Source organism: Pyrgilauda ruficollis, unplaced genomic scaffold (assembly GCF_017590135.1).
Source record: "Pyrgilauda ruficollis isolate IOZ18807 unplaced genomic scaffold, ASM1759013v1 scaffold222, whole genome shotgun sequence".
NCBI classification, from domain to species: Eukaryota; Metazoa; Chordata; class Aves; order Passeriformes; family Passeridae; genus Pyrgilauda; species Pyrgilauda ruficollis.
Window position 1 is genome coordinate 19469 of NW_024521651.1, and position 21299 is coordinate 40767.

The 21299-nt window shown below is 61.9% G+C and overlaps 1 protein-coding gene across 1 annotated transcript; it reads right to left on the bottom strand.

Moving 5' to 3' along the window:
- Nucleotides 1-393: 393 nt before the first annotated feature.
- ARHGAP44 (Rho GTPase activating protein 44) lies at nt 394-21279 on the bottom strand. Its single transcript, XM_041468637.1, has 18 exons — nt 21227-21279; nt 12996-13064; nt 12532-12669; nt 11424-11535; nt 11117-11193; nt 10351-10468; nt 9693-9761; nt 9543-9624; nt 8414-8541; nt 7591-7702; nt 7060-7141; nt 6666-6746; nt 6475-6588; nt 5839-5930; nt 5429-5609; nt 4820-4837; nt 4342-4563; nt 394-892 (listed from the first exon to the last, which is right to left on the bottom strand). Exons 1-18 carry the CDS (start codon nt 21277-21279, stop codon nt 877-879), a joined length of 1764 nt encoding a protein of 587 aa, XP_041324571.1. The 3' UTR covers nt 394-876.
- Nucleotides 21280-21299: the final 20 nt, after the last annotated feature.

The window sequence follows — 21299 nt, forward strand, 5'->3', positions numbered from 1 at the left end:
TTTATTTGATTTATTGATTGCTTTGGGGTGCTGGTGCCCCCCGGTGCCCACCTGGGGCGGGGGGCACGGTGCGAGCGGGGCGGGGGCGAAGCGCTGCCATTTCCATCCTCCCTCTCGCCCCGGCCGGGCGGGAATGGCTCCACATAAAACAAATCTCTCTATAGTTTCTCTCTCTCTATACAAATATAGAATATATATATATATATCTCTGCCGATATATATATACAGATCTGCTCTCTCTGGAAAGGATAAAAGGTTAATTTGTCTGTGCATGCACGACCAAAGCCACCAACCCCCGGGGACAGCGGGTGCCGAGGGACGTGCGCCTCCCCCGCCAGCACCCCGAGAGCCGGGGGGGCACGTCCTGCATCCCCAGGTTATTGCTGGTCAGGTCCCATCCTGCTCCCAAACAAGCGGAGGGGGAAGAAGCCGAAGAAAGGAAATCCCACTGCAAAGCGCCGGCGAGCTCCTTGTCACCTGGCCAGCACCCAGTGGCACCCGCCTCGGGGCACGGAGGACGTGGTGGCATCGCCCCAGGGTCGTGGGTGCTGCGGGGCGGGGGGCAGGCACCCGGTTCGAAGGCAAAGTCTGGATAAGGCGAACAAAAATGAACTAAAGAACAGCGGCCGCCCCCAAACCGGGCGCTTTGCCACCCAAGGTGGCCCGTGGCCCTCGGTGCCGGTGGCCGGTGCTGGCCCCTGGGTGCCGCACGGATGAGCCTGGGGACAGGGACACTGTCATAGGGCTGTGCTCTCCGATTCCTCCTCCTCCTCCTCCTCCTGCCGCGGGGTCAGGCTCGGCCCCGAGAGTCTCTGAGCTGCCTCGGGCGGGTCCCGGCACAGGGCGGCATCCGGGGACACGTGGAGGGAGGGGACCTCAAAACGGAGCAGACCTGCGGGAGGGCACAGTGATGGGGACACCCGCCGGGCTGGCACCGTGCTAGTGCCACCACCAGGGGTGTCACCACCGCCCTCTGCTCTGTGCACCCCACCCGAGTCAGGGCGGTGACGCCAGCTGTCCCCACACACTGCTCGTGTCCCACCGAGCGCAGGTGACACCGCTGTCCCCTCTCCCAGGGGACCCGCAGGGTGAGGCTGCACGTGTGAAGTGACAAGGTGACCACAGCCACCGGCAGGTGGTGTCGCCGTGTCCCTTGCTGAGAGCAGAGCAACCCCCTCAGACAGAAGAAGCACCTCCGCCACTCCTGCCAGCTCAGGGACATTGCCCAGGGACATCGCCCAGGGACATTGCCCAGGGGACCATTTCCCAGGGATGTTGCCCAGAGACATTGCTCAGGGACATTTCCCAGGGACATTGCCCAGGGACAATGCTCAGGTATATTGCCCAGGGACATTGCCCAGGGATATTTTTTCAGGGATGTTGCCCAGGGACATTTCTCAGGGATGTTGCTCAGGATGTGGCTCAGGGATCTTGTCCCACAGTGGCACTGGGGAGCTGTGCCTGAGCCAGGGGTGATGCCAGGTGTGATGTCAGGGCTGCATCCATGCCAGGGTGGCACCACACCGGTGCCAGTGCCACCCAAAGGCAGGTGGCAGCCCCTGGGGACACCGTGACCAGCCCCTCGCTGCCACCCGGGCTGTCCCACACCTCACAGGCAGGACAGGCACGCAGGGACAGAGCCTGGAGTCCTGCCAGACCGTGCAGAAGGGACACTGGGACATCCCCCAGCCTCTGTGTTCTCCGTGGTCCCCAATGCCACCTGCACTTCCCAAGCATCGCCCTGGCTGTCCCCCTGCAGCAGGGACCCCGGGGGACACGGCACCAACAGAGCCCAGGGCCAGGGCGGGCGGAGCAGCAGGGACAGCAGCACAGCTCCCGGGGATGGCACATTCCTGGTGACACTGCCACCTCGCAGGGGACATAGCCAGCTTCCCGATGCACTGTCACCTCCCTGGGCTCATCACCACCGTCCTGGGGACAGCTCCTCTTTTCCAGGGGCATCACCACATTCCTGAGTACATGGCTATTGTCACCTTCCTGAGGACATCACCAACCTCCTGGTGACATTCTGCCTTTCCAGGGACATCGTCACCCTGCTGGGGACATCACCAACTTCCTGGGGACATTCTGCCTTTCCAGGGACATCGTCACCCTCCTGGGGACACCACCACCTTCCAGGGCACAGTTTTGCCTTCCAAGGGACAGTTCCACCTGTGCGGGGAGGGTGCCACCTCCCTGGGGACCTCCCAGGGCACACTCCTGCCTCCTCAGGGCCATTGTCCCCGTCCTGGGGGACCCCGCCACCCCCCCGGGAGCCCCCCCCCGTGGGGGTTACCTGTGAGCGCGCCGTCCCCGGGGCCCGCGGTGTCCAGGCGGGGCGGCTCCGGGGGCTGGGGGGGGGGGGGGGGGGGGGGGGGGGGACAGGCTGGCCGGGGACGGGATGGGCGCCAGCTTCTTGGCCCCTGCGGGACAGAGACAGCGACAGGGACACGGCGTCAGGGCCGGGCCACCCGCGGGGACCCGCAGCCCCCCCGCGCCCCGCTCCTACCTTTGCGCAGCGAGTGCGGGCTCTGCTCGGCCGCGGGGGCGGGGGGCGGCCCCGGGGACAGCTCCGGGGGCTTGAAAGTGCTGGGGAGGGGGCACGGGGCACGGAACGGGCACGGGAGAGAGAACGGGGAAGGGAAAGAACAGGAGAAGATAGATGGAAGGAAAAGGGAAAAAAAAAAAAAGAAAGAAAAAACCTCGAGAAATGGGAAAAAGGAAAGGAAAAGGGGGGGAAAAAAGGGGGAAAAAGAAACGGAAGAGAAAGGAAGAAGAAGGAAAAAAACCTCCGCAAAGGGAAAGGGGAGGAGAGGAGAGGAGAGGAGAGGAGAGGAGAGGAAAGGAAAAGTTTCCAGCATATAAAGGCAAAGAATAAAAAAATAAAAGTAAAATTTGAAGTTAAATTAAATTAAAATAAGTGAAAAATAGAATTAAGACAATGAAAAACAAAGATTAAACATTCAAAGAATTTGAAATAAAACAAAAAATACAAGGGAATTAAATGATGAACGAAAAATTAACAAAGTAAAGAAAACTCAAAAATAATGAAAAATATTGTTAAAAATAAAACAAAAATAAAACAAAAAAAATCAAATTAAAGGAGAACGTAGAAGATAAGCCGTAACAATAAAAAGAAAATTGAAAACAAACAGCGGAAGAAGAAGAAGAGGCAGAGCCGTGAGCTCCTTCCCGCACCCAGCGCCCCGCACCCGCTGTCCCCCTCCAGCCCCCCGGGGTCCCTCACCCCGCCGCTCGTGCCCCCCCGGGCCCAGGGTCCCCCCGGGCGGTGCCCCCCAGCCCCCCCGGGCCCAGGGTTACCTCGGGGGGCCGAGTCCTGCGGCTGCCCCGGGGCACGGGGGGCAGGCAGAGCCACGGGGACAGGGGGGACAGTGCCACGGGGCCGGGGGGGGCAGCGCAGGGAGCAGGGGAGGGCGGGCAGCGGGGCCGGGGGGGGCTGCGGCCACGGCCCGGCCACAGCGGCTGCGGCCAGAGCGGGCTCTGGGGGTCCCCGGGGCGGGGGTCCCCAGCTGCGCCAGGCGGCTGCCGGGCCAGCCCTGCTGCAAAGGCACAGAAGCACCGTAAAAAGCGGCAGAGGCAGCACGAAAGCGAGGGGGGGTTCATAAAGGAGCGGAAGCCTTGGCGGGCGCGGGGGAGCGGCGCGGGAGCTCTCGGGGTGCCGAGCCACCCGGCTCGTCCCACGGCATGACCCTCCCGGGGCTGCCCCTCCCCAGGTGTGAGCGCCCCGGCCCGGCTCTGCTTCCCTTTTGGGGCAGAAAAGTGCGATTCAGGCGCTTTCTCCCACATGGGCTGGGCGGATTAAAGTCGGGCTCACACCCTGGGCAGACGAAGGTCTCAGAGGGCGCTGGGCTCCCTGAGGGCTTTCTCTGCACCTTCCTGCAGCACCTCCAGCCCGAATTCCACCAGAGCCCAGTGGCACCCAGGCCAGGGGCCCTCAGGAAAACCCCTGGAGGCAGCACGGTTCTCATGGGAATGGCAGGATGGGGATGTGCTGGTGGCTGCGGGGATGCTGAGCATCCTCTCCTGCTGCTCCGGGACCCTGCTCCTCTCTCGGGATGCTGAGCATCCTCTCCTGCTGCCGCGGGCTCTGCTCCTCTCCTGCTGCCCCGGGACCCTGCTCCTCTCCCGGGATGCTGAGCATCCTCTCCTGCTACCCCGGGACCCTGCTCCTCTCCCGGGATGCTGAGCATCCTCTCCTGCTACCCCGGGACCCTGCTCCTCTCCCGGGACGCTGAGCATCCTCTCTGCTGAGGTTTTTCCTGCTGGCCCCACTCGCGGGGAGGTGCCCGGCTCGGGGACAGGAGGTACCGCTGGCCTTACCTTGTCCGCTCGGCTGCCGGGGGGAAGCCGAAGCTGGTGGGAGGCGGGGAGGGCGTTGCTGAAATCTCCGGCGACTGCTCGGGGATGGGCGAGTGGGGCGTGGGGGGCAGCTCGGCGGGCGGGGCCGGGGGCTGCGCGGCCGGGGGGGCCGAGGCCGCCTTGCGCCCCGCTGAGGTGCCTCGGCGAGCCACCCACGAGGTGTCCATCACCCTGACGCCCATGCTGGGGACACAGAGACGGGGGTCAGCACCCGCCCGGCGGGAGGGCACCGCCAGCACCTTCCCGCCACTCCTTCGGGGTCCCTAAAAACGCCTCTTCCGCCGGGAAACTGCTGGGAATGAAACTACAGGGCAGTGGGGCAGGGGTGGCAGCGTGGGATGGGTTTGTGTCACCTACCAGCCACCTCTCCCTTCCCAAGAAGCAGCAGGCACCAGCACCCTCCCAGCACCCTCCCAGCAGCCTGCAGAGGATACAGTACCTTTGGATTTTCCTAAGGCTGCATGGGCAGAAACAAACCATTATTAATGTGAAATCCCTAAAACTGCACAGTGCACAGGAACAGAGGTCACTGCTGGGCAAAGGGGCTGTGGGGCCGAGGGGCTTCGAGAGAAGGGGCAGGGGGCTGAGGCTGTGCCAGTGGTGGGACAGCTTGGGATACCTTCTGGAAATGGGGACCTCTTGGGATGGGCAGAGTCCCGGGTGTTTTCAGGATTCTTTGAGGTCCCTGTGAGGTGTGGTGGAGGGGGGACATGCACAGGCTGGGAATGAGGAGCTTTCCCCTGGAGCACATGCTGCACACCTTGAGGACACCAGGACACCTGTCTCTGGCATGGCACGGCCCCAGTGCCACCCCAGGGGCCACCCCACTCCCACCTGCCATGGGCTGGGGGCAGGCACGGAGCCCTGGGTTCACCTGAGCACCCCCAAGAGCCTGGCACGGAAAGCAGGGGCTCCCTGCACCCTGGGACCACCCAACCTCCACCAGCTCAGTGCCACCCGCCCCACGGTGAGCTGAGCATCCTCTCCTGCTGCCCGGGCGGGTGTCAGAGCCGCCCCCTCGCTGTGCCGAGCCCGGCAGGCTCCCTACCCGTCCTTCTTGCAGAACTCCAGCATCATGTTGTCGGTGGCCACGCTGAGGGGCCGCCGGGCCTGCTCGTGCTGCCGGCGCTCGCCGTGCTCCATGTCCGGCGAGGGCATGGAGCTGTAGTTGGCGTTGTGGTTCACGTGCAGGGGGCTGCCGTAGTTCCCCGTCACGTTGAACTCGATGTCTGGGGGGGCAGAGGGTGTTGGGAGGGGTGAGCTCAGGGAGGGGGGGCTGGGGGTGCTGGCACTGCGGGGATGGGCTCAGGGGGTGCTGGTGTATCTGGGTCTGGCCAGAGCCCTGCCCGAGCTCCTGCAAGCACAGGGGCTGGCAGAACCGATCGTGGGAGCCCTGAGCCCCCTCCCCGGGAGGTGCCGGGAAGCCCCGCTGTCCCCGGGGCCGCGGGCACGCCCTACCTCCCGGGAAGAACCAGTCTGCGTGCTGGATGAGCGGCTCGATGATGCCCACGATCTGCAGCGACAGCGTCGTCATCATCTCCGTCATGTTCCTGCGGGGGGGGGCAGATCAGCAACCCCCCCGGCCAGCAGGGCCTCAGCGGGATTACAGCAGGATTCCCAGAGGGATTACAGCAGGATTCCCAGCAGTGTTCCCAGAGGGATCTGCCCCTCAGGGCTCACCCAGCAGTTTTCCCAGCAGTTTGCCCAGTGAGATTCCCAGCAGGGTTCCCAGTGGGATCTGCCCCTCAGCCCTCATCCAGCAGGATTCCCAGCAGCTGTCCCAGCAGTTTTCCCAGCAGTTTTCTCTGCAGGGCCCCAGCAGGATTCCCAGCAGAGCCCCCAGCAGGTCTCCTAGCAGGATTCCCAGAAGGATTCCCAGCAGGGCTCCCAGCAGGGTTCCCAGCGGGATCTGCCCCTCAGCCCTCACCCAGCAGGATTCCCAGCAGGATTCCCAGCAGGGTTCCCAGCGGGATCTGCCCCTCAGCCCTCACCCAGCAGGGCTCCTAGCAGGATTCCTAGCAGGGTTCCCAGCAGGGTTCCCAGCAGGGCTCCCAGCAGCGCTCCCAGCGGGATCTGCCCCTCACCCAGGCTCACCCCTCGGCCTGTGGCCACAGCAGGTTGGGTCCCAGCACGATGGCCACGTTGCTCGGGGTCATTTTGTTCATATCCTGGTACTCGGTCAGCTTGGCCAGGAATTTAATCACGTACCTGGAATCCCAAAGGGGTCAGTGCACGGGCCACACCCTCTGTGTCCCCTCCCCATGTCCTGCTGGCCCCAGGCCCACCTGATGTTGTTGTAGTTGGCTTTGGGCAGCTTCTCGCAGGCGTTCCAGAGAGCCTGCAGCCGTTTCTCCTGCTCCGGGATGCTGCAGGGAGAGGGGAGAGGGGTTTATCCCCCCTCCCCACCCTGCCCTGGGCCTGTGGACCCCGCCAGCCCCACCCCTGGGGACCCTGTGAGACCCCCAGGCTGCCACCAACATTATGGAAGTAAATGAAGTCCCAAAACCCGTCCCAGGGAGAAGGAATCCCTTTGGATTTCCTCTCCCCACTCCATGGCTCTCAGAGCCCAGAGGAAAAATCCCAAATGCTGTGAACCGTGCCAGAAAAAGCCCAAAGCACCCTGGGGACCCAGGCTGTCCCTGCCGTGCCAGGAGGAACGGGGGGACGGCCCAGACTCACTTGGAGGCCTGGATCCACTCCTCGTACAGCTCAAACGTCATCAGGGGCTCAGGCAGCTCCCGCAGGTAGGACTTGAGGGCTCCTGTGGCACACAGGGGACACAGGGATTGGCACTGCAGGTGGCACCGGCTGTTGGGCACCAAGCGGTTTTGCTCCTGGGCACTTGGACCCAAATCCCCCCCCAAGCCTTCCCCCCCACAGCCCCCTGAGTGTCCCCGACTTGGAGCAGCCTGTGGCACCCCCTGTGCCACCCTGCAGCCCCTCCGAGCACCTTCCCCCTGCATGGCAGCACCTCCCTGGGGCAGCCACTGTCCCCAGTTTGTGTCACCTGCTCGCTCACTGAGGGGACACCCTCCTCTGTTAGCCAGGCCATTAATTAATGACAAAATTAATTGAACAAAATCAGACCCAGCATCAAGCCCTGGACTGCACCACTGGTTCCTGGTCTCCAGCTGGGCTTGGTGCCACTGATCCCCCTCAGGGTGTCCTTGGGGGGTGCCTGGATGGGCCACCCGCCCCGAGGAGCCCCACCTGCGATGGCATGGGGGTCAGCTGAGTACTCCTGCACATCCACCACGCAGCAGTCCAGGGCAGCCTTGAGCTTCTTCAGCTTGGAGGCCGAGGGAGCCACTCGGAAAAGACCCTGGGCAGAGAACACGGACAGGGCTTGGGGCTGGGCACGTCCCTGGAGCCCCCCAGCTCCTCACCCTGGCTCTGGGGACACCTGTGACGCCTTCCATTGTGCCAGCAAGAGTCATGGGACCCACGTCCTACTGCATCCCCCGAATCCAACAGGAACCCACCCACCTCCTCCTGCATCCCCAAATCCAGTAGGATCCACCTCCTCCTGCATCCCCAAATCCAGTAGGATCCACCTCCTCCTGCATCCCCAAATCCAGTAGGATCCACCTCCTCCTGCATCCCCAAATCCAGTAGGATCCACCTCCTCCTGCATCCCCAAATCCAGTAGGATCCACCTCCTCCTGCATCCCCAAATCCAGTAGGATCCACCTCCTCCTGCATCCCCAAATCCAGCAGGACCAACCCACCTCCTGCATCCCCAAATCCAGCAGGACTCACCTCCTCCTGTATCCCCCATCCCAGTAGGACCCACCTCCTCGTGCATCCCCAAATCCAGTAGGACCCACCTCCTCCTACATCCCCAAATCCAGTAGGATCCACCTCCTCCTGCATCCCCAAATCCAGCAGGACTCACCTCCTCCTGCATCCCCCCAAATCCAGCAGGACCCACCTCCTCCTGCATCCCCAAATCCAGCAGGACCCACCTCCTCCTGCATCCCCAAATCCAGCAGGACCCACCTCCTCCTGCATCCCCAAATCCAGCAGGACCCACCTCCTCCTGCATGCCACACTCCAGCAGCATGGTGACGCAGGCCTCCACGGGGAAGGCGATCTCCCGCCCGCTGACAGCCAGGTGCTCCTCCAGGGGCTTCCCAAAGGAGGGCTTCTCCATCCACGCCTCTGTGACGGGCAGAGGGGGCAGAGGAGAGGGAGGGTGGTGCCTGATCCAGCAGCCCCTCCCCAAAAGGCCCTTGGGTCACAGTTTTGGCAGTAAAATACTCTGTACGGGTGTTGTTAGAACAGGACCCTGCAGCTCTGGCCTTTTCCAGCCATCACAGGATCTCAGAGGAGCTGGATAACATTTTCCACAGGGGTAACGACAGGCCAACCTTTGCAATATTCTCCCCTCCTTCCATCATGGTTTAAGGCAGGAATATTTTGTGGAATAGAGAGAAAAATGAAATAGGAACCCCTCCATGCCCTGCTGCAGTGACAGCAGCACCAGGAGCCCTGGCCCAGGAAGGAGCTGCTTTGGGGCCATTGCCTGGGGCTCACCCCAAACTCGGGCTCCCACCCAGAGCCCCTGGATGCTGCACCCCCAGAGAGACCCCCCCAAACCCCCTCAGTGATGGGATTCCAGCTGCACTCGGTGGGGATTTCCACAGAATCCCAGAAGGGTTTGGGGTGGAGAGGACCCAGTGCCACCCCTGCCATGACAGGGACACCTCCCACTGTCCCAGGTGCTCCAAACCCCATCCAGGGGCACTGCCAGGGATCCAGGGGCAGCCACAGCTGCTCTGGGCACTGCGCCAGGGCCTGCCCACCCTCAGCACACTGGGCCAGGCTCCCTCTCCATGCAGATGGACCCTGCCCCAGCCGAGGGGGATGGGATGGGATGGGATGGGATGGGATGGGATGGGATGGGATGGGATGGGATGAGATGGGATGGGATGAGATGGGATGGGATGAGTTGGGATGGGATGGGATGGGATGGGATGGGATGGGATGGGATGGGATGGGATGGGATGGGATGAGATGGGATGGGATGAGATGGGATGGGATGAGATGGGATGGGATGCAGGCAGGACAAGCAAAGGGAGGGTGCTCAGCTGTCCCTGCGGGGTCACAGTCTGTCACAGGCCCTCGGTGGCACAGGCAGGGACAGACCCGCGGGCACTCACCCTGCTGGGCTTTGATCTGTGGCAGGAAGTTCTGCAGGAGCGCCAGGGATTTGCGGTGGTACTCGGCCTGCACCTCGATCAGCTGCGGGGACACGGCACCGGGGTCACACGCTGCTGGGACAGGGACAGCCCTGGGGGGGTGGCACTTACCGTTTGAAAATAGTTTGCATAGTCGACTTCTTTGGCCACGAAATTGTACATGTCAGCCGAGAGCTGGTCCTGCGGGGGCAGAGGATCTGTCACAGCTGGTCCTGCTGCCCCAGTGCCACCACCAGGGCCCTGCCCGAGCCACCAGCAGGAGCAGCTTGGTCCCAGCAGGAGCCAGAGTGGCACAGGGTTGAGGTTGGTGTGTCAGGGGAACTCAGGGGCCTCCCCCACTGCAGCCTGAGCAAGGCCCAGGTCCCCCCAAAGGGCACAAAGAAGGGAGACTGGGATTCCCAGGGAAGGGGGTGAAAGTCCCTCTTAGTGCTGGAAAATGGCAGAAATCAACCCAGAGAAGGTGGAGAAATGTCTGTGCCAGTGCCAGGGCTGCATGAACCCAGGGCTGGATGAAGCCAGGGCTGGATGAGGCCAGGGCTGAGCTCTGCCAGGATGGGTTCCCAGGGAGTGGGAGCCCCTCCAGCACCGGGGGATGTGGAGGATGGGGATGGAGCAGCCGGGGACGTCCTGCTTGTCTGGGGAGCATCACCCCAGCCAGAGGAGGGGCAGCACGGGGGGAAGGAAGGGGCAGGGCGGGCTGAGAGGAGCGGCTGCAGCTCTGCCCAGAGTCGGGGAGCCCCCAGACCCCCCGGCCAGGGGGAGCCCGTACCCTGCAGATCTCCACTCTGTTGGCCGCCTCCTCCATCTCCTCCCTGAGAGCGTCGGCTTTGGCCCCCGAGGGCTGCAGGTTGCTGGCCAGACCCGAGGACTTCACCGACTGCTGCCACCTGCGGGAGGGACAGCGACGGCCGGAGCCGTGACCACACCCCAGGGCCACCGCGGTCCGCAGGGCTGAGCAGCACCGAGATGATCCCAGTCCAGCTGGGATTTAGCCCCACTCCCACGCCCATCCCCACAGCACTGCACACGGCAGGGAAGGAATTCTTTTCAGCAGGATAAGGAGCCGCGTCCAGGTGGGAAGAGAGGGGAAGGGGATGGGAGAGCCTGGGCGTGATGCTGGGGACTGTGGACACCTCTCAGACCTCTCCCAGGACATGCAGGAGTGGGGGCTTGGACGACTCAGTGGTGCCATGGGACAATCCTGAATCATCCCCGCTCCCCTCGGTGCCACTGCAGGGGCAGGAGCACCCGGCTCCCTGCACCAGACCTCCTCAAGACAGGGGAAAAAGTACAAAGTCACCCTTTCTGCCAGAAAAAAATTACACTTTTGCCACAGAGGGCAGGCAAGGAAAAGGAATCCGTGGGTTCTGCGGACAGGAGCAGAAATGGTGGCTCATTGCAGAGCTCACTCAAGCCCCCAGAGGCTCAGCCAGGGCTCCTCGTGCCACGGGAGCTGCGGTGCCAGGGGCCAGGAGCTGCTCTGCTGGGAGCCACCCATGGTTGGGAGCGTTTGTTTCTTACAAAGCACTTCCTACCTCGTCCTGGAGGAGTCCATGTCCAGCACGAGCTTCGCCAAGTGCTTCCTCTGCTTTTGGATATTTGGGATTTCCACCTGCAGCAGCACAGGGAACGGGAGGAGGTGACGGCCCTGGAGAGGTGTCCGGGGACGGTCACAGCCCGGGGCTTTGGGCTGGGCGGGCGAGGATGCAGCTCCCTAACGCCGCATCCTCAGGGAGACGGCCCCGCTGGGTGTCCCACCCGGAACGAGCCCCAGCTCCGGGGGCACCCAAACTCCTGGGAGCTGGGTGGGGGCAGGAAGGGCTCTGGGGAGCCGCGGCTCACCTCAGCCAGCACGAAGAGCGGCTCGATGACGTCCCGCTCCACCTGCAGCTCGAAGTGGATGAGCTCCTGCGCCAGCTTGTCCTCGGCCTCCCCGCACAGCCGCAGCATCTTCCTGCAGGGACAGGCACGGCTGGGGACAGCGGGGACCGCGCTGCACCCGGGGACAGGGCACCCACCCCGGGCACCAGGAGCGGCGCTGGCAGGAGGAGGGCGGCAGCCAGGGCACCGTGGGCACCGGGGTGCCAGGAAAGCTCATTCCCTCAGTACTGCACTTATAATGATGTAATAATAACTAAAGGATTATATTATTATATTGTGACATATTTAGCTATATTATTGTGTTATATATTAGTATTGTGTTGTGTAGGGCAGTCTGAAATTGTATGAATTTAAATTGTATTTAAATATCTATATAAATAAATATAAATATAAAAAATATAAATAACAAATCACATATAAATATTTGTAAAACATATGTAACTATATAAATTATAATACAGAAATATATAAAATGTACAAATATAAATACATTAATATGGATAAGCCACGTGTAAGTATATAAATAGTAGTAACTCAAATATAAATATATAACATGCATAAAAATCGATATAAAAATAAATACAAATGTCGATATAGGCAGATTACACTGTATGATCACAGGACCCCAGCCCATACAAGGAGGAGAAGAATTAATTACCAAGATCCACACAGCAGTGAATCCCCATTATGTGGCACCGGAGACAAGGAGCAGCAGCATTCCCAGAGCATTCCCAGAGCATTCCCAGCACATCCCAGCACATTCCCAGCACATCCCAGAGCATTCCCAGAGCATTCCCAGCGCATCCCCAGTGCATTTCCAGAGCATTCCCAGCACATCCCATCCCATCCCAGCCCATCCCGGCACATCCCAGCACATTCCCAGAGCATTCCCAGTGCATCCCCAGAGCATCCCCAGAGCATTCCCAGAGCATTCCCAGCGCATCCCCAGTGCATTTCCAGAGCATTCCCAGCACATCCCATCCCATCCCAGCCCATCCCGGCACATCCCAGCACATTCCCAGAGCATTCCCAGCACATCCCAGGCCCGGCCAGCCCCAGCCCCCCTTACCCCAGCAGGGAGTCATCCCCCAGCACGGCCGACCCCTCCATCAGACACTGCGCCAGCGTCGTCAGTGGCAGCTTCTTCTGCAGAGAGACAGGAGCTGCATTCCCACCGGATCCCCGGATCCCCCTGATCCCCGGATCCCTCACCAGGGATCCCATCACTGGAGTATCCCATCACCAGGGATCCCATCACTGGAGTATCCCATCACCAGGGATCCCATCACTGGAGTATCCCATCACCAGAGATCCCATCACCAGGGAGCCCATCACCAGGGATCCCATCACCAGGGATCCCATCACTGGAGTATCCCATCACCAGAGATCCCATCACCCAGGGATCCCATCATCCAGGATCCCATCACCCATCACCAGGGTTCCCATCACCTGGGGTCGCTGGGATGCTGTGGCACCCCCAGGGAGCTGCTGATGGGTGCAGCCCCCCCGGGAAGTGCCCAGGCACCCAAAGACACCCCGGGATGGCTCCGGGGGAGCCTCACCTGCAGCAGATCCTCGCTCAACACCTCGGTCTTCTCGGCTCTGCGGGACAAGAGAGGAGAGGAGCCATGGGTGAAGGCTGTGGGACAGGCAGCAGCACCCCTGCACATCATGGAGCAGGGATGTGCTTTTCCTTTGGGATGCAGGGGGGATTTAAGGATCTCTGCTCCCACCAGCCATGCCTGATCTCCTCAGGAAGGAACTGGTGGAGCATCTCCACGGCCCACTGCCAGGTACCACACCAACCAGGGCCTGCCTCCCATCTCTCCCTTACTTTTCCGTTATTGCCAGGAAAACAGGGATTCAGATTCCCAGGAGGAAGCGGGCAGTGCTCGGAGAGAGGCGCTGTGGCTGCGCTGGGCTGCGCTCCCTGCGGAGCCCGCCCGGCTCAGCCTCCTCGCACGGGGGCAGCCACGGGATGGAGGCGGCAGCTGCTGCCCAGGGCCCGGCCAGAGCCCTTCTGCTGCTCACTGGAGACGGATTTACCGCTCCAGAGCCCGTGGCAGCCGCCGCCTTCCCCAGGGAGGAGCGCCGGGATGCAGGAGACACAAACCCGCGCCGTCCTCGGCCCCTGGACCCGCAGCAACCAGAGCCCAGGGTCACCACAGCTGCTCAGGCTCATTTAAACCATCACATCCGGACCATTTGCTCTTTTTCCCAGGGTTTTTAACAACTTCAGTGCATCCTTTCACTTGGAAAAACGAGCTCTGTCAATTTGAGCTGTCATTCAGCCAATCGCTCCCTAAAGGTTCGGCAGGAGACAGCGAGAGCTTGGTGCTGCCGTCCTGCAAACACCACCTTCACTGCCCGAGCCTGGTCCCTTCCTGCCGTCCGAGCTGGGTTCTCAGCTTGGAGACAGGGAGGGAAGTGTTGGAGCAGAGGAAATATGGAGCAGACACAGAGAAAGGGTCAGACAGCGAGCACGGCTCGTGCACACAAAGCCTTGCAGAAAGTGCAAATCACAGAATCCCAGAAGGGTTGGAAGGGACCTCAAAGCCCACCCAGTGCCATCCCTGCCAGGGCAGGGACACCTCCCACTGTCCCAGGTGCTCCAGCCCCAGTGTCCAGCCTGGCCTTGGGCACTGCCAGGGATCCAGGGGCAGCCCCAGCTGCTCTGGGCACCTGTGCCAGGGCTTCCCCAAACCAACAGCATTAAATCTGCTTTGGGCATGAAAGATGTCCCAGCACCTGATTTAAGGTGGTTTAAAAATAAATTTTAAAAACTTAAGTTAAACAAACCCTGTTTATGTTAATTTTTAAAAAAAAATAGTTATTGAAACAAACTGATTAGATCTTCTCTAAGGAGCACTAGGAGCAAGAGCTGAGCAGCTTCTCCTCCTCCTCTGGGAATCACCTTCACTCTCATTTAGACAGGATTGGAAGTGGCACAGAATTAGCACAAACAGGGAAAAAAGCAGCAAATATCCACGGGCACAGCCACAACGTCCGTCCCCAGCTCAGGATATTTTTAGCCTCCTGAAGGAGTGGGAGGTGGCAGGGAGTGAGGCACCGCTGGCACATCCCTGCTGCTCACTCCTCAGGAATCACTTCCTCACTTGTGCAGGAGAAGGGATTTTTTTCCTTGTTTCCTCCTCTCCCAGCCAGGAGGTGGGTGGGATTTGCACATCCCAGCCCACGGGCAGGGCTCTCTCCCAGCATCCCAACCCGTGCCATGCTCTGAGGTGTGATTGGGAAGGAGAAAACAACATTTCAAGAGAATAACAAAAACCCGGCCTTGCACATGCTCAGCGTGAGGAACCCCCGTGGTTCAGGGGAGAGCATCCCCCTGTGCAGCCCTGCATCCCGGGATGCTGCAGCGGGCTGGGGAGCCTGCCAGGGAGGAGCTGGGCTCTGAAAACAACCGGGCTGCAGCGTTCTGTGGGCTGGGATCAGCAAAGGGGCTCCAATCACTCCCACCTAAGGATGGGTGATGGCCCCTGTGCCTCCCAAGAGAGGGGGACAGGGACCCCCCAATTTCCCTGTCTGATCCCTAATTCCCCAAAACTTCATTCTGTATGAGTTACCCACATCCCGAGGGAGCACCCCCTGGGGACACAGCCAGCATCCCCAGCTCCCAACGCTTTTCCTCTCTCCTTTTGGCAAACAAAATGCTGCTCCTCCCCTCCAGCTTCCCACCCAAGCCATTTTTCCCAGCACAACCCCGGGCCCTGCCCCAGCAGCAGTCGGACCTGTCCCTGCAGGCAGCTGGGAAAGGGACAGTGAGCACGGGGAGCCAAAGCCAGCGAGTGGGGACACAGCCATGGCATGCTCGGGCTTTGCTGCTGCACAAGTTCACTGCTGCCAGCAGAAATCAACCCCAATCAAGCAAATTATGTTGATTCCCAAACAAATCCGTAGTTTCCAAAGCCTTGGCCTGGGGAGGTGCAGCAGAGCCGGTGCATCCCTGGAGCATCTCCTGGTGCCAGCCACCCCTGCCTGCCTGGGCCACCCATCAGTATCCCCTGCCACCGTCCCCCTCTGGTGCCTCAGCCAGCCACGACAGGGAGCTGCCAGCCTTGGGTTTGACCTGAGCCTGCAAAACTCCCAGCACGGCAAGGATTTCATGGCAATTAATCTCTGAATGGGAAAGCAACACATCCGCTGTGGGGACAGCAGGGGCAGGGATGAATCTGCAGCAGGAGCAGGGATGAAACACCCCCAGAGGCAGAGCATGTCCATGGTGCCCACAAAGCCTCCATCTCCTGCCCAAACAGCCCTTCGGCCCAGCCTCCCCTCGCTGCAGCCTGCCCAGAAATATTTAATCACTATTTAATTACCAACGCTGATTCCCTTATTTCTCCTTGCTCTAGCCTAAAAACAGCTCCCCCGGCAGGGAGGGAGGCACGGATTCCCGGGCTGGGTCTGTCCCACATCCCTCACAGGGCCCGGCTCCATCCCGCTCCTGCTCCATCTCCCCCGTGCCTGCGAGAAAACCCGGGGTGCTGGAGCCCCCAAAGCCCGGGGGGAGCTTGGGGAGCGAGGCTCATCCACAGCCCCTAGGGAGAGCACTGGGCATCCTCGGCGTTTGCCAGAGGGAGGAGGAAGCGCCCCGGTGTCACCGCCAGCCCTGGAAGCGCTGGGCTCCGCGATCCAGGCTGGATTCTGAGCCAAGGCCGCGATGTCCCCACCTTCTGCCGCCCCTGAGCTCTCGCGGCCACCGCCTCGCTGGGGACACGGATCCCGGCGGCTCAAACCCGGCACCCGCCGAGCCCCAGCGGAGCCGCGGATTTTTCCCGGTGCCTTTTCAGCGGGCAAGAAGCAAAACATCAAATATTGATATCCTCAAATCGCTGCTCAGCTCTCCCGGGAAGCGGCTCCGACTGCGATATCCAGCGCGACGTGGGGACACGGTGCGACAGCCCGGGGACACTGCCGCGGGGCGGGCAGCGCTGCCCTGTGCCACATTCCCTGTGCCACATTCCCTGTGCCACATTCCCTGTGCCACATTCCCAGCGGGGCCAGGCCCGGGCTGTGCCAGGCTGGACAGCACGAGGAGCAGGCAGGGAGGGCCGGAGCCGCTTCCCTCCATCCTGCCCACAGCTGGGCAAGCCGAGGGAAGCCGAGCAAAATGGGGGACAGAGTCTGCGAGGCGGAAAAGCCTCTCGTCCTCATCTCCCGCTGCCTCCCCGCGGCGAGCTCGGGGCTGGCATCGCTGTGGCACGGGATGCTCGGCGCCCTCTGCTCCCGGCGCTTCCCTCCCGGGGCCGCGCCCCGAGCTTCCATCCCGATTTAGCAGCCCTGGAGAAGCCCCTGCGGAGCGCAGAGCCCCGAGGCAGCTGGAGCAGGGACAAAACCCTCAGCCCGCTCGCTCCATGAATATTCCAGGTTGTCAGCGCTGTCTCTTCGCAAGGAGGATAAAAATATCCCTGGGGCTGCCGGGATCCGCCGGCTCCAGAGCCGAAATCCCAGGGGGTTCTGCTGACAGCAGCCACCGGCACCCCGAAGTGCAGATGGGGAGCCCAGCTATTTACAGGGTGCTGTTCCCTCCCGCAAACCCCGCTGGGAAAATCCCAGGCGGTGCTTTTATCTCCCTCTGCCCTTGCTCCGTGCAAGCAGAAAATGTCCTTCTGTCTTGCCGGGTACTCCTGCAGCACCAGGAAAAAACCCTCGGTGTTTAAAGGCTTTGCCTGGAGGTGCGGCCGTCCCGGGGCTTGGAAAAGCATCGCCCTGCGAGCCACCGAGGTGACACCCAGCCCCAAATGCCACCGCTGCCCCCGGGGTGGGGGACACAGCGTGGGATGCTCGGAAAGGACGAGGAGGAAAAATCCAACCCCTCCGAGCTTCCGCCACCATTCCCGGCGAGCTCATCCCCCTGTTCCGCCGGGGAGCCCAGCGTGCCGCTCTGCAGGCGCCTGCAAGCGCCCGATTTAATCCCCATGGGAAAAAATCCCCGCGGAGCCGATCCTGGGAAATTCCCAGGGCTGTTCGAGTGCCCGAGGTGACATCCTGGTGCCACTGCCCCACCGCCTGCAGCCAGGGGATGGAGAAACACAAACAGAGATAAAAGCACTTCGCAGGAAACCTCCTCAGAATGCTCTACAGCCGCTCTTTGGCTTCCCTTCCCTTTTCCACCCCACGGAGAGAAATACTCCTGCCCCTCACGGACTGGCACAGGAATTCTTCCCAAGTTTGGGTACCAAGTGTGGGGCTGGGCTGAGCATCCCCAGTTCTTTCTGTCAAGTGAAATGACAAAAAACCACCCAAACCCAAAGTAAATTAAATAAATAAATGCAAAACAAAACAAAATAAAATAAACGTCCTGCTCAGGGCCCAGCAGAGGTTCCAGTCTCCCCCTCCAGCTCCTGCTGCTGCTCTCCCAGTGGGGACAGGGGCTCCGTGCTGGCTCCAGCACCCAAGGGGAGCTGGGACATGGATGGAGCTCCAGACTGGATTTGAAAAGGACACAGCCACTTCCTCACCTGGCCCTGACCTTGGTCCTACCCTGACCAATAATTCCCTGGCTCTGATCCTTATCCTGAGCTGATCCTGGTCTTAACCTTGACCTTAACCCTAAGCCTGACCCTAAGCCTTACCTTAACCCTAACTACAACCCAGCCCTGACCAGACCTTGGCCCTGGTCCCAATCCTGAGCCAAGCCCTGAGTCTCCTGCTCACCTTGGCCCTGTCCCTCGGTCCCTCTGTGTGACCTCCTTCAGGGACAAAGGGCTGCTCCCTTCTCTGGCTCCTGCTGCCCCATGGAGAGGGGTTTCTCCTCAGACCCCTCTCTCCTTCCCTTTTTCATGGAAACTGCACCACCTAAAGCAGGGAAAGCCTCCAGGGGCTGGGACAGCTCTCAGCACACCCTGCAGTGGGGCTGGGCAGATGTCCCTGCTGTCCCTGCTGTCCTGCTGTCCCTGCTGTCCTGAAGTGCCCCCAGGAGACACCCCCCGTATGAGCACAGCCTTCAGCCCAGGACAGGATCCATCCTGGTGATCCCCATTCCCAGACTCAAGGCTCTGGCACTGCAGGGGGACCCCATGGGGGTTTGGTGACAGGGAGAAGGGGACACCCCTCAGAGCCCCAAAGGTTGTGGTGCTTGTTCCCCAGTGAGCCTCTGGCAGGAAGACAAAACACCAGGGTTCTACTCTTATTCCTTATTTCCATTTATTATTCCTTATTTCCATTAATTATTCCTCAGTTCCGTTAATCATCCCTCATTTCTATGTATCATCCCACATTTCCATGTGTTATTTCCCACTTCCTTTTATTTTTTCCCTATGTTCATCTATTATTCCTTACTTCCATCTATGATTCCCTGTTTTCAGTTGTTATTCCCTATTTTCGTCTATCATTCCTTAATCCTATCTGTCATTCCTGGTTCCCGGCTGTCTGGACTGCTCAGGACTCTGCCGTGGGGCCCAGCAGAACCGGGATGAGCACAGGGATGCCCTGCAAGCTCCAGCCAAGCCCTGAGGATGCTCCAGGTGCCCCGTCCCAGGGCAGAGGGGCCGCATCCCCCCGCTGGCCCTGGGTACCTCCAGGGCCCCCAGCTGCCCAGCACATCCCCTAAGAGGATTATTCGGGGTTCAGCCGAGCCCGGCCCCATTCCCAGGGCTGTGGGATGCTCCAGCTGTGTGGGAAGGAGGATGCTCCAGCTGTGTGGGAAGGAGGATGCCCCTGGCCTGGCAGAGGCACCATCCTGGGCCAGGGAAGGGAGCAGTGCCTGGCTCGTGTCTGCCACGCTGTGCGGGGGACCTGGGACACCCCCCGGGCAGCCCCCATTCCCAGAGGGTGGGAACGTGTCCAACCCCCTCGGAGGGTCCGGACAGGGCACCTGGCCTGGCGCAAATGCCACGGGAAAATCCCACCCTCTGTCCCCGAACAGCCTCCCCCTGCCGCTCCCCACGGGAGGCAGCGCCGGGCTCCCGGAGCTCCCGCAGCATGGTCCCGGTGCCACCTTCCCTGTGCCACCTTCCCGGTGCCACATTCCCGGTGCCACATTCCCTGTTCCACCCTCCCTGGGCCACATTCCCAGTGCCACATTCCCTATGCCACCTTCCCAGTGCCATGCTCCCTGTGCCACCTCCCCTGTGCCACCTTCCCTGTGCCACATCCCCTGTGCCACCTTCCCAGTGCCACGCTCCCACAGCACACTGGCACCACACACTCCCCATGCTCACAGTCCACATTTCCACTGCACATTCCCACACTGTGCTCCTGCATGGCGTTCCCACACCACTGCCGTGCCGGATCCCCGCACCAGATCCCAGAGCTCCCGAGCCGCGCTCCCTGCCCGGCATTCCCGCACCTGCCGGCATTCCCGTGCATTCTCGGCATTCCCGCACCTGCCGGCATTCCCGTACATTCCCGGCATTCCCGCACCTGCCCGGCATTCCCGTACCTGCCGGCATTCCCGCACCTGCCAGGCACTCCTGCACCTGCCGGCATTCCCGTGCATTCCCGGCACTCCCGCACCTGCCCGGCACTCCCGCACCTGCCCGGCATTCCCGTCCCTCCCGCAGGTGCCCGGCCCTCCCGCAGCCCCTCAGCCGCTGCCATCCGGGCCCGTGCCCGCTCGGGCCGTGGGGTAGCGCTCCCGGTGCCGTGGGGGGCCCGAGGGCCGCGGGCGGTGCCAGCAGCAGCCCTGGCGATGCCGAGGGGATGCGGAGCCGCCGCTCCAGCTGTGCCAGTGCCCCGGTGCCGCGATGGGAAGGGGAAATAAATAAATCCTCTTCCCGCCCCCCCCGCTGCTAAATCTCCAGGAATTACACAACAGCCACCATCAAACCCGGGCCCGGCCGTGCCCCGGCGCACACGGCCCTCCCCTGGGCACTCCCCTGGGCACTCCCGCGGGCATTCCCGTGGGCACGGCTCCGGCTCCAGAGCCCCAGGGTGCCCCCGGCCCCACGGCCAGCAGGGCCGCCCTGGGGTGCTGGGGGGACAGGGCAGTGGGGCACCCCCCAGCATCGGGGCAGAGGGGACGGCAGGACAGGGGGACAGGCAGGGAGCAGTGGGTAAAGGGGGCAGGGAGTGGGGCAGGGCAGGGGTAGGCGGGCAGGCAGGGGTTAACTGGCAGGGGGGCAGGGAATGGGCAAGAAGGATGCAAGGGGTGGGTACGGGGGCAGTGGCACAGGCAGAGAACAGGGAGTTGGGCAGAGAGAGGGGCGGGGAGCAGGGCCAGGGGTAGGGAGTGGGGCACGGTGAGGACAGAGGGTGTCAGGGCTCAGACAGGGAGCAGGGCAAGGGGCACACAGGGAGCAGGAGGGCTGTGGGTTGGGCAGGGAGCAGGCACGGAGTGGGATTAGGGCCAGTGGGGCAAGCAGGGCTCAGGCACGGAGCAGAAACGGTGGGGCAGGCAGTGTGGCAGTGGCACAGGTGCAGCATCAGGGCACTGGGGCAGGAAGGGAGGAGGGGCAGGCAGGGAATGGGCAGGGAGTGGGATGAGGGCAGTGAGGCTGCCAGAGTGCAGGCACGGAGTAGGAACAGTGGGGCAGGCATGGAGGGGGCAGAATCAGGGCAGTGGGGCAGGCAGGACACATGGGAGCAGGGCGATGGGGCCGGCAGGGAGCGGGCAGGGAGCTGGGAACGGGCAGGTGCGGGTGCGGCGGGGCGGGCGGGAGCAGGCAGGGCACGGGATGGGGCTGTGGGCAGGGCAGGGCTGGGCAGGGCAGGGTCCGTCTCCATCCCATCCCATTATCCCATCCCATTATCCCATCCCATCCCATTATCCCATCCCATCCCATCCCGTCCCATCCCGTCCCCACCTGCCCACGGTCTGGTTGGCGAGCTGGCGCATGCGGTTGAATTGCTTCTTCATGGTGGCGGCGGTGCGGGCGG